A 22,774-nucleotide genomic window follows, 5' to 3' on the forward strand; every position below is an offset into this window, starting at 1 on the left:
AGATCACGAAAATTAGAATCACGATGCATCATCATCACGATTATTTTGCACACCCCTATTTAGAAGCCAGGATCAGGATCAGACAACACAACCAGCTTTGCTCTCCTTTGAGGACGAAGATCTGCTCCAGTGTTTAAAAATCGGATTAACTTTTTCCATGAAGGCTGATCATTTAGATTCCTTATTTATTTATTTATTTATTTATTTATTTATTTATTTATTTATTTATTTATTTATTTATTAATATATCTTGTGAAGCAAATTTAAAGTAAATTAAGGACCATTAACTTGAATATTCCATACTCTGTTCACATACACTGAAATTAAAATGTTAGCTTCTCTTTAGAGCTGTTTTTTTTTGGTATCTCTGTTTCAAAGAAAAAAAAAAAGAAGAATATTTTCCATTTTTAGCTCGTAATGTTTGCTGCCATATTTATGTGAATTTGAGGACATGAATAAGCCCAACTAGAGGCCCTTTAATCTGCCTGCCCACTGCACATTAACGCCTCTGAATGCCTCCCCCAGCATGGCAGCCCAGCTGCCACCATGTGTTCACCTGCCCGGTCCTAATCCAGATGCACTGTGTTCTCTGTTTCCTGTCTCTTATGCATGGCCCTCTCCCTTCACCCTCACCTTCTTTTCCTCCTCCCTGTGCATGATGCACTTCCTACACCACCCTCCTCCATCCACCTCACCCTCCTCCACGCTCCCCCGTCCCTCGCCATCACTGATTGGGCTGTATGTGTTGCTGCATGGCCTGTGCCCCCCCACGATGCCTCCACACACCACAGGACCACTCGGGCACTCTAGGCGCAGAGGAGTTCAAGGCCTGCCTGATCAGCCTGGGCTTCGATATCGCCAACGACGCGCAGGTATTCTACCGTAGCCACACTCCCTCAGTAAGGGTTTAACTGATGCTTTTTTTTCTTTGTGTTTTTTTCCTCTCTTGTACTTTCTTCTTTTATCCCTCCATCTATTTTCTTCCCTTTACTTTTCCGTTCCTTACCTTCTTCATAATTTTCCACTCCTTGCAACTTTCACAACATGCATTGTTGTGGATTTCTTGCTTAAAATCTTTTCACTAAACCTTTCTTCTCCTTAATTCCTGTTCTTTCCTTTCCTCCTGCCTCTTCTGTGTTTCTCCTCTCCTGTTGGTTTTGTTTGTCTGTCACTGACCTTGTAGAAGAGAACAGGAATCATGGATGCAGAGGACTTCAAAACCTGCCTTATCTCCATGGGTTACAACCTGGTAAAGCCACGAGCTCTCTTCAAGTATGAACGTGTTTGTATGTGCCCAGACCGCTTGGAATTGGTAACAGATGTTAATGAAATGAGATTTAAAACGATAAAAGATGGGCAATCTCACGCTGTCTGTATCAGATGTTTAGTTTTTGTTTTTTTTAATGCATGAAAATCTCTTCAATGTGTGAATGTTTTGCTATCTTGTGCCTTTGATTACAATCAGTTTGTTAGGTTGTTGACTGCAACCTCTCTCTGGCCACCAGGGGGAAAACGAGTTCTCCCGCATCATGAGCGTAGTGGATCCCAACAGAATGGGCATCGTCACCTTCCAGGCCTTCATAGACTTCATGTCCCGTGAGACGGCCGACACGGACACGGCGGACCAGGTCATGGCGTCCTTCAAAGTTCTTGCTGGGGACAAGGTACGGCATCGCTGATCTGGTTAAAAAACACAAAATAAACCTGCAGTTTCAATAAATAACCGAGACTTCTCTGCAGCACAATAGGAAAAAACAAAACACAGTACTTAAAAAAAAAGTCCCTTCTTAATATTTGTTTTTTTTTAAGCTACCTGAGAAATGAGTCATGGTTTATTTATAGAAAAAATAATCTGTTAAATAACAAGTCTTTGGGGACTTTCGATACTCTAACTATGCACAATCTTAATGTAAAAACAACTAATGATTATTTTGCAAGTCGGTCAGTCTGTTGATAATTTTTTTCAATTAATCGATTAATAATCGTATAAAAAAAAGGTTATTTAAAGAACAAATTTTACAAAATTAAACCCGGTGAAACTAAAACTTTTCCACTTGAGGAATTTTGAATAGAGCATATTGTCAGAAAACATTTTTTTTAATCTTAAATACAAAATTTATCAATCTTAGTATAATTTAGGGCTGCAACTAACGATTATTTTAAAAATCGATGAATCGGCCGATTATTCTTTCGATTAATCGATGAATCGGACAAAAAATATTTTTTAATATTAACCTCTTTATTCCAAAATAAACATTTTAGACAGAACAAACAAGCACACAAGTACAGGTTGCTCATTAACTGTACTGGTGCAATATGAAAAATAAATGTTTGTGTTAAAACTACGCAAACTTACATGAGAAATGTAGCTGTACATCCACAAAATATAGGCTACTTTGTTTCATAAAGCGCAAAAAAAGACATTTTTGTTTTTAAAGCCCCTAAGGGGTTCAAACAATAGGCCCCCCCATTTCAACAAATGAGTTTTTTTAGACTAGAAGAGTTCTGCCTTTTAAGACAGGAAAGTATAGCAGTTAAAGTTGCTACTTGAGAAAATACTGAACCATAGAGATAAAAATAGCCCTGTGATTCAAATTATAAATTGTATTTGGAATAAAAATGAGAGAACTAGGGGTGCTAAAAAACACATCCTCCACAGACAGATATTTACATGGGAATGTGGCAGATAATTAATTGACATATTACTGATCTTGCTGGATTTTATTCTGCTTTACTTCCATAAATTGCAGGATCTTCTTTACTTTATCTTTGCCAGAAGATTTAAACTTTAAAAGCCTTGCCCTCATAATTTGCAAGTTAATTTATTTATAAAGAAAATATAAACGCTGCTTAAGCTAATTCAGATGAAATTAAAAGTAAAATAAGTAGCCAACCTTATCACTGTCTGTAACCTACTAACACGGTAAGGAAAGCATCAGATGAGCTACCTGAGAAACTAACGTTACATTTCCCCACTTTAAAACCAAACAAACATGGCCGCTCACCCTGCTGATCAGCTCTCTTCACGCCATCGAAGGCTCCAACTTGTTTTCTTTTCAGGTGCTGCATCATAACAGTGGTGCTTCCGTGCCATGTTCATTTGTTTTGACAAAAGTTGCATGTTACGACTTTTTTCGCTTTACAAAGCGCAGGCTGTCTGCGAATTGAGACGCAGCTTGCGTTTGCGGTATCGGCCATTAGAACAGTTGACGTTTCTGCCTTTTGAAAACAGCCTTTGCTCACCTGCAGCGCTGGCTCACTCTGCCGTATTTTTTTTCTTCCCCCCGTTTCAATCAAGTGGCAGTGACGACGGCGGATGACTCATTAATCGCGCGACACAACTAATCGATGATTAAATTCGTTGCCAACGCAGTTAAAAATTTTTATCTATTTTATCGATTCGTTGTTGCAGCCCTAGTATAATTACTGCTGTAAGTGGGTCGATCTGTCAGCTAAAGGCAGGTTTTATAGTCTCTATGCTCTAGTTAACGATTAATCAATTACTAAATTAGCTGACAATTATTTTGATAATTGATTAATCACGATTAATCCAATTAATTATTTCAGCCTTAAAAAGAACTCAAACTTGGATTAATTGGTGGACACAGGAGGCCTGTGGTTGCATTAGATTTCATCCGCTGTTATCAGAGTGTTGGTATTAATACAATATTTGATAACACTTTATAGATGGATGACACAGTTCTAACCAAACGTTTGTCTCTGGGTCTGATTTTCTTCTTGTCTTCATTTACTCCGCTGTGGTGCTTTGCTACAGCTGTCATAACGAAACTAAAACTTGTATTTTGGACTCTCTGCAGAACTATATCTTAGCTGACGAGCTGCGCCGAGAGCTGCCTCCGGACCAGGCCGATTACTGCATCGCCCGCATGGCCCCTTACACCGGCCCTGACGCGGTGCCCGGGGCCCTCGACTACATGTCCTTCTCCACGGCTCTATATGGAGAGAGCGACCTCTGAACACTCTGTTACCCGTCCTGACCCGGATCCACCCTTCCCCGCTCTGTTCACCGCCACGTGCTCCGACCATCACCACTCTCCTGTCCAGCTGTGCTCATTTTATTTTATTTTATTTTGTATTTTCCAGGCCTTATCTTTTTGTCCGTATGTTCTGTGTCCTCATGCTTCCCCTACCAGCTTCTTCACACCTCCCTTGCTCTCTCTGTTGCTTGCTTTTCCATGCAAAGCAGCGACTCTCCAGGTTTACAAAGAGGGAGAGATGCAATGCGTTTATTTTTCTTTTCCCTCGTCATTGATTTTCTTCAGAAAAATGAATAAAGTTAACATATTTTATTATACTGAACAAAAAAGTATTTTTCTTCACCTGGTGGAAATAAGAGAAAAAAATTGTAATAAAGAAAAAAAAAAGGTCTGTCTGTTGTCAATTTTTCGTGTAGAATCAGTGTGTGTGTGTGTGTGTAATGTGTGGCCATGTCTTTAATACCTGGTGGGGACAATTTCCTAGGAATATGCTGAAGATATCACCAAACCCCCCCACCCCATCACAGAGGAATGAGGGACCTACCCGCTCCATCCGGTGAACAATACCTCCTTAACGACCAACCCTTAACAATCATAGACAGGTTTCAGGTATTACAGGAGACAATCCCCCCCCTTAATGGCAATCCCCCCTTTAACGACCGACCCCTAGAATCACAGACAGGTTCAGATATTACAGGCTAACGATGGAACTAACGACCCATTCACCGGTTACCATTGCATGTTTCCAAGCGATACCAGACCTTGTCCACATAAGTCTCAAACTCACTGCGGATCCAGACATTTGAATTGAGAAAGCTTCCTGGAGAGGTGGAGAAATGTCTTCAAATCTTGAAAACCAAGTCCAGTGGATATTTTTTGAATTTTTACGGAATAGTCGGAATTGTTGGTCCCCATAAGGAAAGTTTCTCTTCTTGGGGTGGGGGTTAGGTTTAGGACTAAGGTGTGAATTGAGTTTAGGTTAGGTTTAGGGATAGGTATGTGTCGGTAATGGTTAGGGTTAGGGCAAGGGTCACGGTTAGGCCATGTACATTAGTGGGAAATGAATGCAAGTCAATGGAAGGTCCCCACAAGGATATTGTGACACAACATGGGTGTGCGTGTGTGTTTACCTGTCTAGCCCTCAGTCAGGATCATTTTTCCAATTTCACCATCAGATTGAGGACCAGTTGTTGCAAAGTGAGGACATTTTGCCTCATATGCTATTTTGCTAATGGTTAGTTTTAGGCCTAAGGTGTCACTGGATTAGGGTTGGGTATGCACTGGTAATGGTTAGGTTTAGGGTTAGGGCATAGAAAGTGTTGAAAATGACTGAAAATCAATGGAAGGCGACACATGGTCCTCACTATGTATAGCAGAACGAGTATGCATGTGTTTGTGTTCTGTTAAAGAAACCATATTGAGACCAAAGACTATAATGTCTACAGCTTTCTGTAAAAGTATTCATCCCATTTAAGCAGCAGTTTCAGTCGAGGCCTTCAGTGTGTGTGTTTTATGATGTGTGAATGGGAAGAAAATATGTCATTTCCTGAAAGATTTTAAAAATAATCTGGAATTGGCTGCATTTGTATTTGGTGCTTTTTAGATTCCTGAGCTGCAGGTGGTTTTGGGTCCATATGTCTCCTGAACATCGTTTTTCTTGTGAATAGCTTTACCTTTGTCAGTGTGAATGGATGTTTTTTTTTTAGTAAAGAATGTTTGTTATTAAATATCCCCACATATATAACTGGATAAACTCCAACCAGGTTTAGACTTAAACAAACTTTATTGTCATTTTTTACACACAGGGTATACAAAAATAAATTTCGATATGTACAGCTTTCAAAAATGAATGAGAAGCTTACAGCAGTGAAATGAACTTTAGCATTTATAAAGCGCAGCAGTGATTAGAAAGTAAACTACTGTATGTAGGAGAAAAGAAAAAATAGTTTGAAAGTCATGGTGCAAAAGGCATTGGTATGGAAAGGTTCAGTGTAGTGCAAAATAAATAAATATGGTACAAAATGCAGTAGAACATTGAGTTCTATTTAAAGGGATTATGGGAAAAAAGGCCATGTTGGTAGTGCAAATCTGTTTTTTAATTGTGATAAGTTGATTAGTTTCAAACAGTTCAACAGTCTGATGGCAGCAGGGAAAAAGCTGCTGCTGGACCTGCATTGAATGCAGGGGTGAGGGGTCATTGATGATGTCACGGGCTCGGGACACACAGCGCTGGGATGAATTGACTTTAATGGAGGGAAGAGGAGCCCCCATGATGTCTCTCATGAAGAGGTTTTTTTCTTTTTAAGTGTCAAGGTATCCCTATGCTGCTAATAACATGAGTCATGATGGGAATGGTGTGTTAATGAGGATATTCAGGGTTAGTTGGAACACCTATAGTCACATCTGAGCAGAGTACCTTCTTCCCCATGTCTGCATGTGTCCCTGATATGGTTTGAGACCTTTTCAATCATGCTTTTAAAAATTCTTCTCTACACCCCCATGAAAGTGCATAGAGACTAAAGAACACTTTCTAGATGTTTTAATTTTATTAACAATTGATAATTTCACCGTAGAATTCAAGCTTTTTATCCGTTAGACAAATTTCAAATAGAACATATTAAATCTAATTATAACATAGTCACTTTATAAAAAATCTAAAGGGAAAAGAATACTTATGAATTCCTGCACATGATTAAAACCTATGAGGACTTTAATGGTTACAGGTGAGACGAAAAAAGGTGACACTGATTAAAAGGCAAATGCCACCATTTGTATAAACATTTCCATCTGCTCTTTCTCAAATCTCTCAGGTTTGATTTTATAATGTATAACAATATCTCTCACTTTCCACACAAATTTGACATTTCTAACATTGTTAAGCAAATTCTCTGCCCCAAAGCAGGCAATACATTTAACTGTTGTCATATTAAAACCGTAATGGCTTGTCAAAGAGGTTTTTGACTGCCCAACACCAAGTAGAGAGTGACTGTAAAGGGAAAGGTAAATTATATATATATATATATATATATATATATATATATATATATATATATATATATATATATATATATAAATAAATGAAAACTGGTATGCATTTAGTCTCATTTATAGACTACATTAACACATTTTTCATTTGCTTGGCTTGCCCTAAAACAATAACGGATGAAGATAACCTAAGTATTAAAGTAGCTTATATATATATCCATTTGAATTGCTACATGTAGCATGTAATAAAAGTGGATTTCCTCCCTAAATAACGTCAAGAGTTTACAATACCTGGCAACGGGTCTTTAACTTCACCATGTTGAAAATTTAACACATTTATCATCTGATTGACCTGTTGAATGTTCACTGGAAAAGGTCAGCTTATAAAAATAAATTTCTGAGGAAATATAGAGGATTTTATGTACAAGTAATTCTAGTTTAATGACCAGTAGGAAAGTACTAATGTTACATGTTTGTCCACATTTAGATAACGTCTCACTTTGGTTTGCTGGCATTCCAACATCTTAAAAATCACTTTATCTTTTAACAGGTTACAAAGTACTTTAGTAGACGTGCTTCTTTTTTAAAGGTCTTTTATTCTTTTTGGAATGCAAGTTTGAGCTCAACTTTCTCAAAAAAAAGTAACACAATCTGTTCATTTATGATGAAAACAAATGGAGGTAATTTTTTCCTCAGTTACAGATCATAAATTTGCATTTTTTTATTTTATTGTTTCAGGTGATTTTTTTTTCTTCAAAAATTCTAATCTGATTCTTATTTCACAACAAAGGTTCAACCAGAACTAATCTGTACCTGGGTTACTTTCTCCACATGCATTTAAAAAAATCAAACACAACTGAGAATTTCAGGCAATATTTGCAAAAGTAATGTTCAGAGATTTCCCCTTTAATCTGAGAGCTGGCACTTTTTTCTTCAGAGAAGAAAACTAGCAATAATAGATTTTATTGTTGATAATTATTTTTTAAATGATTTTGAACCACAATCATTTTTCTTCCTCTACACAATTCTGAATTATAGTTCTTTAAATAAATAAAATATTTGTAACTTGGATTAATGTGACAAAGTTTACTTATACGTTCTTAGAATTAAACCTTTCATTTTGGCGAGAAATGAAAAATTGTTTTCATGCATATTTAAAAAAAAATAATAGCTATATAAAGTGTTTGTGAAGCAGTTTTACTTTGGCGGCTTTCAAACTGATTTAGATATTCAAATAACTCAAAACATAGGAACGGCTGATAGGAGATGTTCAGTGCAATTATATTTAGATAAATATTATCAATATGTTAAAATTTATACTGATGCATCAAAAATAACTGAGAAACTAGGAATAGCATTTGTAGTACCAGAATTCAATATAAAAATAGGAAAACGAATTACAGATGGATTATCAGTATACACAGGAGAAATGTTGGCAATATTATTAGCGTTACAATGGGTAGAAGATATAAAACCATTAAAAACAATAATATGTTCAGATTCAAGCTCTGCATTGTTAAGTTTAAAAAATAACCAAACAGATAGTAGGATGGACATTTTATTAGAAATATATCATACACTGTTCAGAATATGAAACATGGTGCTGATAGTTACATTTGTGTGGGTTCCAGCACATATTGGGGTAGAAGGAAACGAGAGGGCAGATAAAATGGCAAAAAGGGCAATTAAACATTCTATTCGTTTTATAGTTAAAATAAGTAAATCAGAAGGAAAGAGTATTATTAAAGAGAAACTAATGGAAGTTTGGCAAAAAAGGTGGGATGAAGATAAAACAGGAAGATGGTTTTATAAAATTCAGAAGATGGTAGGAGAAAGAAGAAATGGAAGAAGAAATAGAAAGGAGGAAAGAGTGATAACAAGGTTAAGATTTGGTAATACAGGACTTAAAACATAAAACTGGCAAATGTGATTACTGTGATAAATATGAAACCATAGAACATGTTATATTAGAATGTCATAAATATGAAAAAGGGAGAAGATATATGAGGAGAGAGTTTGAAGACATTAAGGAGAAGGTTAATTTATTAGATATACTGAGGAAAAATTTAGGGAGTAAACACATACAAATAATTATTCGATTTCTAAAGAAAACGATATTATTTCATAGACTTTAATTATAGTAAGTTTGTTTGTGAGTGAAGGAATGATATACAAAGCTGTGCACAAATATGTATATATTTTTAAGTGTGAATGTGTGAATGTATGTTTAGAAGAAGTTAGGGTAGAGTATATGTAAATCAGGATAAATATTTAAACCATCACGAACCACACTCCATACCAGTAAGTGGCGGTAATGCTACTAACAGTTTGTTGCCAACCGCCATAAAACTCGACAAGAAGAAGAAGAAGAAGAAGAAGAGGAACGGCTTCGTTTCTAGCCGGAACGTTTAGCGTGTCGGACAGAGGAAGGAACACTTCCTCCTCCTCCTCAGCTGTTTGCTAACTGTAGAATAACAGAAGGACATGTAGCAGGAGAAAGAAATCATGTTTAATTTAAAGTCACTGCAGAGAAACAAAACAATCAAGTATGGAGTTCCTATGCTTGTAAGAAAAATCTTACATTAAACGTCTTTATGCGCCTGAAGGGACTAGTAGAGGTTTGGTTTTATATTTAGCCTTATATCGGTTACTTGCCTAAAAACACTTGGATTATGGAAAACTTCCATTATAACAGATGTTTAGACATAATTTTTCTAATTTTATTTCGACATTATTGACATGATATAATTTGATATATTTCAACGCCCTGTCTTTTCTGCCGCTGTTAAATGAATAAACATGGAAAACAATCGTTTGATTTGCTTCATTAATATTCCATTTTGAAAATTAAAAGCAGCTATTAAATAACATTTACGTAATAAACCTTTTACCTGAAAACAACAGTTCAACTGTTTTTGTTTTAATATACCGTATGTACACTTTAATGCAGCATCTGGTTTCACTGTTCTCCCAGTTGACATATCTTCCTCTTTATCTTATAAAATCCATGTTTGATTTTAATTTTTGTTCTTTATTTTGTCTTGTTTTCAGCTGCTGGTCGTCGGCGGCTCCTTCGGTTTGCGGGAGTTTGCTCAGATCCGTTATGATGCCCAGAAGATCAGGAAAAGGGTTTGTTTCAACATCATCTCTTTATTCTGATTCCTTCACTTTACTAACAACTCAAACACAAACTTTGCAGGACCGTGTAAAATGCATACACGCCACCTAGTGGCTAGAACTGTAAGTGCAAAAAGAGGATGCATATATAATAACATATTTGATTTAAATAGATGATTTAATGTTAGATTTTAAACGCAAACATACATTTCTTTCCTTTTTAAGAATAGAGCATGATATTTTTCTTTAAAAGTTGAAGTTTTTTTTTTTTTTTAAATAAACACGCTGCTTGTAGAAGAAAAATCCCCCAAACATTAAATGTGTTTTCTTGCCTGTTATTCTGTGCTTCCAGACACTATTTAAAAGTCTTAACATGTTTATAATTGATTTTACTTGCTTTTTCATCTTTACATTTAATTTTGATATTAGCCTGGTAGATTATAACAATATATGTAATGGTATTGGAATATCATGGATTATATGGTAATAGGACCAACGTGTTGTGGCGCGTGCTGTATAGCAGCACCCTTTGCAATACTCACTCCTACTGTCGCCACATGCTTATCCAGGAAGAGAGATTGCTGCAAGCTGCCAATTCGATGCAATCTACTTGGTTTCCCTTAAAACTTTCAGTTAATTTGAAAAATTTACATAACTTGACAGCAGTGTTAAATATTTGAATACATTTTCAGACTACATGAGTTGTTCATAAGCATTTTATGGATAAAATGAATTTAAACCGAATTGAATGCATAAGTTATGACCTCTGTCCTTTGTTTACTAAAGCTGAAGCGCGGTTATGGTCACTGCCTTCATGTGGCTCCAGTGCAGAAACACCCGCAGGCTTGATATTATGCTTTCAATAGTTGTAGCACTTAGCCTATATAAATGTTGCTGAGTTTAAAGAAAAGAAAGGAGAAACACGTCCACTTGGTACCATTTGCCCACCCGACCTGGGAAAAGTTTGGTAAATTGATCCGACTGTGAAAACAGTTGATCTGCAGCCCCTTAAAGGTGACCTTAGAGATTTTCTTTTCCAGGAGTCATACTTAGCCTTTCAATTGTAACATTTCTTCTAGGAAAGTCATCTTTGTAGATTCAGAGGTGTGCGGGGTGATGCTGAAAACACTCTGCAGTGGCAGCTTTCCAGCAGACATCCAAAGGTTTTGGATGAAAACCTGCTGCTATTTATAATTGATCATTTTCATCCACCTTGAGGGAAAATAAAAAAAACAGGCCTAGACGGCGATACTAAAACATTTTTCACTATAGGTTAGTTCCTTTTTTTTTAAATCATAGTCAGTTTTGCTTTTGGACCAAAAAAATATCCCTGATGATGAAGTGGTTCAAAGGTTCATCTTTACTTTGATTGGTCCATTCTTTGACAAAGCTTTGCTTGATTTCTGATCGCTTTGACCATTTCTTTTGGAGACTAACAGACATTCTTGCATCCTGCGTCCCTTTTTCTAAAAATCAGGAGAATACAGGAGACTGACATGACACGGAAAAATAATAATTATTGCTGTTTGGAAATTCCTGTAGCTTTAGTAAAAGTGTTGATCTTTTTGCAGCCTTCCACACCAGTTTGAGTCTTCCATTTTTATTATTTTTTTTAATAAATACCCATTTCTCTATGCTGCTCCTGTTGTCTTCAGTCATTAATGGCTGCCATCACTCTATCCCTGTTCATGTCTTATTTTGTTCAGATCTTTTTATACTTTTCTCCAGACTGATGCTTTTGTACCATGACATCATTTGTAAACTTTATAAAAGCACGGCAGAAGCTCCAAGACACCAACATAAAGGCTGATTCAATTGTTCTCCCTTTTTCACTAAATATCATTTACATGTTGAAAAGGTTTTTTGAATTTACAAAACACTAGGATTTAGAAAGAGGTAATAACACGTTTGGAAAAAAAAAGAAAAACCCCACTGTAGATGTGAACAGCAGCCTGATGCATGTCTGGACGCTGCAGCCACTAAGGTTTTATCTTTAGGGGTAAGTTCTGCTGTTTAGTGTTAAAGAAGAAAAAAGTTTGACTTTTTCTTTCGCTTTATAGCCAAATATGCTTTAAACCTCTCAAAAAAGTAAACTAAGTCCTTGTTTTGCTCAGTGATCATAGTTTTTTTGTTCTGTTTAGGTTTAACTGAATTTTAATTCCTTAAATATTTACATTCAATTGTAGTAAATCTTTGCAGTGGATGGTTAAATGTTTGTCAACTTCTCTAAGCACAAGAAATTGTAATCTTCATAACAAATGTAAGGTCCACCTCATGTGGACTTTTCTAAATGTTTTTCTTTATACATATTAATAAATAAAAAGAAAAAAATTTAGACAAGTGGACATTTAAGATAAAAAAAAAAAAAATGATGTGAGAATATGCTCTATCCAGAACTCCTTCAGTGGAAAAGTTTGACTTTCATCTGGTTTGATTTCATTAATTTGTCTTTAAAGGACCTTTGGAGCTCCGGTTATTAATCGTTTAATTGATCTAAGAATGATTAGTTGCAGCCCATATATATATATATATATCTTTCTTTTTTTTTCATATAGCTTTCAGTCTAATGAGACTTTACTAATATTTAGGAGAATCTGACCATTTGCTCCCATTGCTTAAGGTTTTACTGTGCTAAACCTAAAAGGAAAGGTTAAATAAAATTCCAGTATTTAGGAAGTTGTGCAAATATTTCCTCAGTGATGTAAAAAAGAAATAGAAAGATGTGAAACAGGTCTAATGTTTCATGAAATGGAAACGACTTAGTTAAAATGCTGATTATGTAAGCAGAAGCCGTCTGCGGAGCTCCACTGCAGCGATGGACTCTGCTTCCAGTCATCTGGGATGGAGCCAGATGGTTGGAGCGTCTTTTGCTCCTGTTCATGTGAGGCAGTGGAGGATGATGGTGGATGAGCGCGCCCTGCCCCAGGCCTTGTATCTGTGCCCCCCCCCCCATAGCTCACGCTCCTCCTGCGAAGGTGTGTGAAGCACACAGAGCTGCTCCAGCCCCGTGGAGTAGTGTCGCCCCCCCCCCCCCCCGCATGCAGTTTAATGCAGTGAATGTTTAAACGGGGGAGACATGCACATTCTTAAAGCACTCTTCAAGCTTTAGCTTGGATTGGGATCAGCTGATTGCATTAGCCAGCTCTCTCTCAGATATCTCCTACATGCTGAAACCGCTGTCGGAGATTAAGTCCAGCGTGATTAAATTTGCATTTTCTCCTCAATGATTTAATTTAGCCTCAAGGCGAGGATGAACTCCAAGGCTCTTTATTCCTTGCAGGACTTCTTTCTTTTTTAGCTTTTTAATGGCTTCGTGTATTGGATGTTTTTGTATTAAGTACAGCTAGTAGACGGTAGGCTACTAATTGTTCAGGCTATTCATTCTCTGGCTTGACAGCTGTAAAATATTCTATAAATAATTTATTAGCCATGGTAATGTAGGTCTAATTAGTCATCAGTCATACAGAAAAAACCCTTAGCATTGTTACAGTGAAATATTATGAACTCATTAAAAGTAATGATCAGCGTGGGATTGATTTCAGAGCTATTCTTGGGGAGAATGTAGAACCCTGTAAAGCTGCTCTGGACCCGACCTTTGACCTCTGACACAAATATGTATCAAAGATTTATTTTTTTTTTGTTAAACTTGAACTTATGGAGGATTATTGATGCTAAATAGGTCGACTTTATAGTCACAGAAATTGATTCTTCTCAAATTTTTGGAGTGGCAGCTTTATTTTGGTCCAAATTGTCACTGCTTTTCCAAAATATGAACCCCTCTTGATTTATTGATTTATATGTATTTAGAAAATGCAGTAAAACCATAAGGCCAATAATCCAAGTTTATATTTATTCTCTAATTAATTAAGTCTGGACTTTGGGCCTTGCTTTAAAGTCTGCCCTCAGTATCATACAACAATCTCCGTGTTTCTCTGTCAGTTTTCTCCTTTTATGATGGTATTTTGCTTTACAGTGAAAAATGTGGGTTTTAAAAGTAATCTTACCCCATATAAGTAATAATAATGTATTATAATGTATTACAGGAACTCTTAAAGCAAATGGAGCAGTGAAAAATGTTCTGTTCTTCATCTGTGGTTTTGCAGCTGGATCCTTCACTGGAGGCGAAGGTGAATCCACAGAAGCAGGCGGTCATACTGGAGGAGGAATATGAGGTAAGGAGAGCGAGGCGTAGAAACGCTGTGGATGAAAACAGGTTAGCCTGCAGTCTATAGCAGGATTCTTTGTCTGTGCAGCTTTAAATGAGTTTAAACAGTTATTGCACAGATTAGGGGTCTAAAACCTGCAACTCCTGAGCCATAAGTGGCTCTTTGGTCCTTTAACAATGGCTCTTTATTGGCTAAATGTATAGTTTTGAATATAGTATAATAATAAGTAGCTTGAAAAAAAATTAATAAATTGAATTTCCATAACAAAATGGCATTGAAAGAACTAGAAACATGTTTTTAAATCGAATGTTTTTCCTTATTAGCTTGAAACGGGTTTATTTTATATAATTTTCCGCAGATATCGACATCCAGGCAAATCCATATTGCTTCTTTTTCATTATTCAAACCTAAAAATACAAATAAAATGGGTCTTTAAAATGGCGGCTACTGTCATGTAGCAGATATTTAACAATAAATAGTTTATCCAAAAAAATTTTTCATATTTGCAGCACTAATCAACTTATTTCACTGGATTTTGAGCAAAACAGCTCATTGTGTGTTAAAGGTCTCAGACTCCTGCTATAGGGCATGCTTGCAAAAGGATAAGGGCGGGGGGGGGGGGTTTATCTGTTTTTTGTTGTTCCGATTTGAAACACTAGATGTCATTACTTGTTGCTCCATACATGAAAGGTTGAGTGTAAGGAAAAAGTCTCATAGAAACACATGCATATGTAGCTGCAGCCTTGAAGCAGAGTGTAACGGTAGCTGCAGTCGTATTTATGGCTGAAACTGAAGAAAAAAAAAAAAAACAGCTTTTTTTTCTTTTTAATCTTTCCAGAAGTTGAAGGAAATTCATTTAGACGAGTGGAAGAACATCCGTGGTCCTCGTCCCTGGGAGGACTCCAGGGAGTACCAGGAGCAGCAGCGCAAAAATCTCAGCAAAACAGACTGAGGCTGCGGCCCGCGCTCGCTGTACGCACGCACAGAAACACCAGATCACAGAAGACACAGCAGAGCCCCACGGAGACGACGCCACTGATGTTTGCTTATCCTCCACGCTGCCTGCAGCTCTCAGCCTGTGTTGGACCCGAGTCCTTGGAAACGTTCTATTGGAGTAAATACTGTTGGTTTCTTCTGTTCGTAAATTATTCAGAACCACTATTTAAACATTACTGTTAAAATCTGTTAATTCAATAAAATGTGTTCCTAAAACAAGTTGATCGGGAGTTTTACCAAACAGCCAACAGGTGGCATTTCACCTCCAGCTCCAACGAGGAGATTTTATCAATAAATTATTACTTTTCTTCCTAAAACCTAAATTTGCTCCACGTTATTTACCCAAAAAAATAAAGAAATTCCCAAATAAAGGTCTGTTTACAAGGATATTGCATTGATTCACCTGCTTCAAAATAGAAAAGAATAAATAAGAGGAGAGCTGTGCGTTTCCTCAGGCTTTCCAGGTCTCAGCAGTAATCTGTTTCTCTGACAGTTATTACTTCTCACTGCAGCGGATTGATTGTGTTTGTTATGAAAATAGTTTTACTTATGCATTTTTTTGTCAAACAAAACAATGTAACAGCATTTTTGCTGCAGGTTTTATGACTTGGATCTGTAGGTATATGTAACCTCTGGGTGATTGACGAGCGGCATGTTCGGCGGTGAAATGAGCCGTCTTAGCGGCTGCTCTCGCCTGGAACATTGTCATAAAGAAACATTTTCTATGATCACGTTTCTATGATGTTGGGTCAGAAAGTAACTGTAGCTCACCACACAAACCAGCTTCCTTAAACCAGTAGCTTCACTGTTGCTCCATTCTGAAGCCTATAGGTTGTTAATTCTGTGGGAATCTTTTTTTTCTTTATATTTATTCTCCAATTGATGTCCCTTACATTTTAATCTCTTAGACTTAGACTCAGCTTTATTTATCCCTTGGTGTTAAAATGTATTCAGGGAAATTCTGCTTCCAGTAGCTTATATAAAAAACAAACAGTTAAAGCAAGATGCCATTAAAGTAAAAAAAATAAAACTTCCTATCGTCTCTTCTTCTCCCCAAGTCAGGAGTTTTACAGCCTGATGGCTTGAGGAACAAAGAAGTTCAGCAGTCTGATGTTGCTGCATTTAGGGAGGAGCAATCTCCCGTGGATCAGGTTCTTCTGGGAGGTGAAGGCCGTGTGCAGAGGGTGGCTGGCATTGTTAATAATGTCCAATAGTTCCTTAGTTCCTTCCTTAGTTCGTTCCTTAGTTCCTTCCTTAGTTTGTTCCTTAGTTCCTTCCTTAGTTTGTTCCTTAGTTCCTTCCTTAGTTTGTTCCTTAGTTCCTTCCTTAGTTCGTTCCTTAGTTCCTTCCTTAGTTTGTTACTTAGTTCCTTCCTTAGTTTGTTACTTAGTTCCTTCCTTCCTTCCTTCCTTCCTTCCTTCCTTCCTTCCCTTATCATTTCTGTCTCTTTTCCCTTCCTTCCTTGTATCCTTTCCTTCCTCCTGCCTCTTCTTGCCTTTTTTCCACCTTTTTAAAGTATTTTCTTCTGTTTCTCTTCATTTCTCTTCATTTCTTTTTGTGCTTTCCTCCGTGTCGTTCCTTGTGCCCTTCTTTTGTTTCTTGTATCCGTACGCCATCAGTCAGTTCCAGATATTTAGAGGATTCAAATGAACCTATCTTTGTAATCAATTGTTGGGAAATCTTTGAATTTAAATTAAAAAGCTTGAAATAGCGGTTTTACATGACGGATAAGCAGGAGTCCCACCTGAAACAGTTTTAATTTGAACCTGTGGGTAGAATTTAGAGCAGTGGAAAAACTGAGTTTGATGGTTGATAAACATGTCTGAGTTTTTTTAGCTAATGTGTATAAAATATAACTGCTTATAATAATTTTTCAAAGATGTTTAAACTCTATAAACATTTTTATTTTGCAGTTAGATTGAAGTTTCACATAATAGAACAACAAAAGCTCAGTCATATTTGAAAAATGGATATTAAAGAAAAGTAATCTGATTTCTAAGCTTCTGTTTGGGTGCCACCAGTCTCAGCGCATCTTTTTGAAGAACCAGTCTGAATATGCAGCCATCCCAGTTGCAATCTGGAGACTGAAATTCTGCCTGTTTTTGTTTTTTGCAAAATAACTCAAATGCAGTCAAATGGATGTAAAAGTATTAATGAAATATTGTTTTTTACACATATTCCTAAAGCTCTGAACTTTGACTGTACCGTCCAACTCTTAGTTTTTTGCAGGCCCTATATATATAGATATATATAGATTATTTTTTTCTTTACATTTTTCCTTAAATTTTCCTTAAATCAAGAATGTATAAATTGTGATTGTTATTAAAAACTCTTATAACATTACAACAAAAGGAGATGTTTCCAGCTGCAACAACATGGTTTATAACGAGCGATAACGAGTCGTCTTTAAGTGTTGTTTTAATGACCTATGTGCAGTGATGACGTCGTCTGGATGGCTGCTGAAATCCTCTGAGATCACCATCAACACATCGAGGTGTTTGTGTTTATATCATAGCAACGATGGAGCTGAGATCCTCATATAATCCAAGCAGAAGCAGCTGTCAAAACAACAGCTGATCTCTGATTTGTCTAATTCAGATAAAACCTGTTTAATTATCAGAGTCTAAAGACATCGGTAACAGAAGCATGTTTTCAATCCCACCATATGCTTCAACACGGCTCCTTCCACGGCTCTCTATGCAGTTCGGATCACAGATAAAATCGTAGCTGATGTGCTGGAGAGCCAGATATTTGTCTGCAGTTAGATCAGTTTTTTCCTCCAGATCTTTTCATTTTTCTAGTTTATTTTCCAGTTAAATTCCCAATTACATTAAAAAGTAGCTCTCAAAAATGTTCACACTGGTGTTAAAATGTGTTTATTTTTTTTACTTGGACAATGATTCAGTTTGTTTTCCCACATTTCCCCTCATATCCTGTACAACTAGGTGAAAAAAACCCAAAAAATAAAGCAAAGGAGCAAAATAATAATATGCTTTATATAGATTAAAAACTACCATTACCTGATTGTGCAAACAAAACAAAACAAAAATACTGAAAAAAGATTTATTTTCAGAATTTGTTCAGTTTGAGCTGACATCTCCGATAAATTCTTGAATATCTGATTAATCTTACATTCATTTTAGCTTTCCTAGTAGGAATGTGATGTCATTTCCTAATTTTTATTAAAAGTCACTGTTAAAAAGGATCGGACAGAAATTATTGTACAAAGGTATCAAGAGCTTCCAACAAAAGATCAACAGCATTTCACAGAAACTGTTGCAGACTGTAGGTTAGTTCTGGCTGCGGGGATTATGGGACTACTGGGAAATTAGAAACTAGCCATGAGGAGAGCAGTACTGCTGAAAGAGTCTCCAGTAAGTACTGGTTATGGTCAGTGTGTCATAACAGACGCCTGCATTCTGTATTCATGCAGCAGTGAATAGAGTTACAAGAAGGAATATCCTAAAAGCAAAAAAGATATTGCAAATAATGTGATGATCTATAATATCTAAGTTTAACACATTGACATTAATTCCAGTTTGCCTGCTGGACAAGAAAACAACACATCACCAAAATGGCCGTATACATTTAACAGGAAAAGTGGTGGCAGCGTCATGATCTGGGCCTAAGAATAAAAGGAGCTTTTAATGCCTTGAAGCCTGAATTGATATAAATGTTTATAAAAAATAAATTATGTGTGTGTTTTTCCGCTTCAATGAGATGCCAAATTAAAATGATTAATATTAAGAAAGAAATAGAAATGAAGGTAAAATATATTTTTTAACAGCAGTTATAACTGCACATAATGATAACATTACCTAAACTAGCACTGAGGTGATGGAAAAACGCTATAGTGGCTGTTTGCCTACAGTGCAAAAATGTTCTGAAAATCAGTAAAAAATATCTTAAAATAAGTGTATTTAACCTTAATATGAGTAGAAAAATAGCATTTTTACACTTAAAATAAGATTATTAGGTATTATGCACCTAAAATAAGAAAGACTGCAGTTGTTCTTTCTTATTTTAAATGTACATGTCTTGTTCCAATGGCAAAGTGTCTGAATTAGCTGCTCAATTCAAGAAAATTTTTTCTTATTTTAAGAAAAATGGACTTACTTGCATAGATTTATATTTTTTGCAGTGTAACACAAGCGTTTTGTTGCTTTTTAGCAACAACAGGCGTCAACGGGTTAAGGATGCCATTTTAAAGGAATATTCAAGGCTGGTGCATAAAAGAATAAGATACATGATCTGTTCACATTTAAGGCACTTAAAGGAGGCTTCAACTTCTCACTTTGATCCTGGGAGAATTAATTTTTTAATGCTGCTCTATTCTCCTCCCATAGCTCTGCTAACAGATGTGCTGCTCTTCTATCCACTTCTGTTTTCTCCACTTTTTTCCCTTCTTTTTATGTCATTCATTTTGCCAAATCACTCGCTGGACACAGTAAAAGGTTTGAAGGCGTGTTAATATCAAATTAAAGTATGGTGAGTTTACATAACAAATAAGCCGATGCTGGTGGAGTACCTAAAAGCTTTAGGTAGCTCTACTTCATCATATTTTTACTCAAGTAAAAGTAAAAAAGTAGCCTTTGAAGGAATCACTCAATTAAGATGAAACACTATTTGCTAAGAAGACTACTCAAGTAACTGATCTGCTTACTACGCATCAGGGACATGCATGGATAGACACTAGGTGGTGCCCTCCTGAAGTCATTTTATAGTTTTAACTTTTTTTAGTCTTTGGCCCAAAATACCATTTATGAATTCAAAAGCCTGTCAAACCCAGAGTCTAATTTTATGTAATGTTGCTCCCGTGAGACATGCAGCCCCACCTCAATAGAGCGTTGCCATGGTGAAGGGCCGGCAAACCGTCCAGGTAACTAAGCAAACATAAAAACCTCCTTCACAACTGTTTAGCTGATAGCAAAACATCTTTAATTGCCTCTACCAGGAACCAAGGGAGGGTTTAAAATGCAACTCTTTGATTAAATTAGAAAAAAAATGTAACAAAGCATCTCATAGATGTAATTATTGATTTTCGGTAATGGTCTCTGTCAGAGACTCCCTGATGATGATCTATTTGGCTTGTTTCTGATGACAACTACAGCACTCAGGTTACCTTTTGTCTGTTAAACATTTGATTTAAAAGCAAACATAAGAACAAATGATTACAGTTCGTAAAAAATAACTTTTAAGGTATAGTGGAGGATTTTCATGAATTTTTGAAAAGACCCGCCCACTCCACTTTCAAAAGAAAATGCACATGCACAACCCTGTACCCGCTCCCAGGAGGGACGCCTATTAAACGTGTGCAAGAGCGTGCACGAGACAATTTCTCCTCGTGCACGCTCTGTTTAGAAGTTGCTTTTTGCATCGCTCATACAAGCTTACTTTCAAAAAGAAGATTTACAATTTTTCCACTATGTAAAACTCACCGATAAGTGAGAATGGGGACGAGCATGAAGGACGGCCTTACATGAACATATCACCAGAATGATTGACAATCAGGAGGACCACTTATTTAGATGATCCACCCAGAAAAACAACCTCCTCCACTATAGCTTTAAAATAGTTCTACTCAGTTAAAGAGGGGTGTGTAGATTAAACAAAAAATGACCTCAAAATATGTAAAATTTTCAGAAAATAACTGCATTCCCCCATAATTTAAATGAGAGTTTATAACCTTAAAATACAATTATTACATTTTATGCATTTGCAATAAGATAGTAGAGTTTTTTTCACATTTTAAATGTAAATCTTAGTTAGTCTGCAAATTGTCATCTATACCCAATTAGCCTAACAATATTTTCAGGAATCCTGGGCTTTAAATTAGTGCATTTAAAAGTGTTATTTATTTAGTCGACATCAGAGGAACTGTGTGGAAAAAGGTGAGCGTTACGGCAAGGTCGATTTGAAATGTTGAAAGGACCTGTTGAAAGGTTAACGTTGCTATTGCAAATAATAATTATTGTCTAATTTAGAAATTTGATTCAAAAATAGGCCTTTTTAAATGATTCATGCTGTCTTTGTGGATCGGAGACTGTGGCTTCAGGATTCCTTCAATAATTTAACCATGACTGGGCTGCAAAATATTTATGATGTTTGAATAGAAAAGAGAAATCTAGATTAAATTTATCCTCACAGCAAAATCCACAAACTCTAGAGTTGCTGAAATATGTCATGTAGAGCTTTAAAGCTAAACCCTGTAAAACAGGCAGCATTCATATGAAGAAGAAGTGGGTTTGGGGAGTGAAGAAATGGCTCCTGTGCTTATTGGGTTTAGTCTCTCTCTCTCTCTCTCTTTCATTTCATATCTATAAATAGACGGACGCTTGGCAGCTGAGGGGTAGTCCGCGCAGAACAAATGCAGCCTCTGGCTGTTTCACTTCATTCCCCACATAATGAGCCAGACGGAACACGTGCAGATCGCCGCCGTCACTTCCACTCTCTCTGCCACCGCCACCAAGCCAGGGAGGCAGGGGCCACACGTTGTCATGGAAACGTGGCTGTTGGGCAGAGGGGGTCCCGTTGCGGAGCTGCTTTGCACACAAACTGAGACCCCCTCCAGACTGTCTCCTTCCATCCCATGCTGCTGAGTCTCTCCTTCTCTCTCAGTGTGTCAGGGCTGAGATGAAAAGCTCCAGAGTCCTAACCTGCCTCTCATAGGTAATGGACCCAGTATGGGTTTACCAGTCTAACCAGTCCTCTGCAAATATATTGTGAGCGTCTGAATGTTTAGATCTGATTGCTGCAGAAGCCTCCACCAGGCCAAATATTAGTGTCTGTGGATTTTATCTGAGCTGAGGGTAAACACATTATGAACACTTTAGGCTGGACTTCTCCCTGTTGGTTCTCCACTTCGCATTTACAAATGCTTAGTCCTGAGGTGGTGAAATTCTGTTGATGTTGCATAACAAGAAAAAAAGCTCTTGTTTAGCATATTTATACACAGAGAATTGGAGAAAGCAGATTTTCCCCATTTTACAGCCGCAGACGTCAGTTTTAATGTATTTTTCAGGCTCTCTTTTCTCTCTGACATCCCTGAATAACAGAAAACGGGAGTCGATATATTTGCACATGAAGATCATCTGTAAAAAATTCAATCTGAATACAAATCCAGCTGTTTAGTGAAGGCTCAGACTGAGGAAGCATCGTGAAAACACAAACGCAGTAGAGAAGGTGTGAAGACATTTATTCTGGAAAGTTTGGGTTCTAAATATGCCACAGATTACGTTTTAATTCCGCGGTTGGCAACGTCGCCTCGAGTGCCATCATCCTGCAGCTTTTGCTTTCATCCCTTCTTCAACACACCGTAAGCAAATAAATGGTTAGAGCTCTAATAAACCTTTGATTTGGACTTTTGTTTAAAGGAATAGTACACCCAAAACATGATTAGCCTTCATTTTCTACTCCCCCCCATGCTGAACAACACTCTGGAGTACTTTTTTGATATCTCAAATGCATCTGGAGATCTGGGAGGCTTCTTGCTGTCTGCTGACATTCAAATAA

At 36.8% G+C, this 22,774-nt stretch overlaps 2 protein-coding genes across 4 annotated transcripts in view; both read left to right on the plus strand.

The window, feature by feature from the left end:
* actn1 (actinin, alpha 1) overlaps nucleotides 1–4,365 on the plus strand; it is an 88,965-nt gene extending 84,600 nt beyond the window's left edge. The window contains exons 19-22 of one of the 3 annotated variants that reach the window (XM_015385335.1): nucleotides 792–872; nucleotides 1,184–1,249; nucleotides 1,506–1,664; nucleotides 3,819–4,365. In XM_015385335.1, the coding sequence (XP_015240821.1) occupies nucleotides 792–872; nucleotides 1,184–1,249; nucleotides 1,506–1,664; nucleotides 3,819–3,977 (465 nt within the window). In that variant the 3' untranslated portion in view covers nucleotides 3,978–4,365. The remainder of the gene's footprint in view (nucleotides 1–791; nucleotides 873–1,183; nucleotides 1,250–1,505; nucleotides 1,665–3,818) is intronic. The other 2 variants (XM_015385333.1, XM_015385334.1) reach the window with 2 other exon arrangements.
* Nucleotides 4,366–9,485: 5,120 nt separating this feature from the next.
* On the plus strand, nucleotides 9,486–16,130 carry LOC107091419 (cytochrome c oxidase assembly protein COX16 homolog, mitochondrial-like). The gene is made up of 4 exons (XM_015385340.1): nucleotides 9,486–9,548; nucleotides 10,035–10,112; nucleotides 14,204–14,272; nucleotides 15,105–16,130. The coding sequence occupies exons 1-4, from the start codon at nucleotides 9,489–9,491 to the stop codon at nucleotides 15,216–15,218; spliced, it is 321 nt and encodes a 106-aa protein (XP_015240826.1). The 5' UTR covers nucleotides 9,486–9,488; the 3' UTR covers nucleotides 15,219–16,130.
* Nucleotides 16,131–22,774: the final 6,644 nt, after the last annotated feature.

This window comes from Cyprinodon variegatus, unplaced genomic scaffold, assembly GCF_000732505.1.
Source record: "Cyprinodon variegatus isolate N-32 unplaced genomic scaffold, C_variegatus-1.0 Scaffold336, whole genome shotgun sequence".
Lineage (NCBI taxonomy): Eukaryota > Metazoa > Chordata > Actinopteri > Cyprinodontiformes > Cyprinodontidae > Cyprinodon > Cyprinodon variegatus.

Bases quoted from the DNA above. Each gene is read 5' to 3' on its own strand.
- LOC107091419 (XM_015385340.1), top strand. From the start codon at position 9,489: ATGTTTAATTTAAAGTCACTGCAGAGAAACAAAACAATCAAGTATGGA. The intron at 9,549-10,034 runs GTAAGAAAAATC...TCTTGTTTTCAG, and splicing joins AGTATGGAGTTCCTATGCTT to CTGCTGGTCGTCGGCGGCTC. The intron at 14,273-15,104 runs GTAAGGAGAGCG...TAATCTTTCCAG, and splicing joins TACTGGAGGAGGAATATGAG to AAGTTGAAGGAAATTCATTT.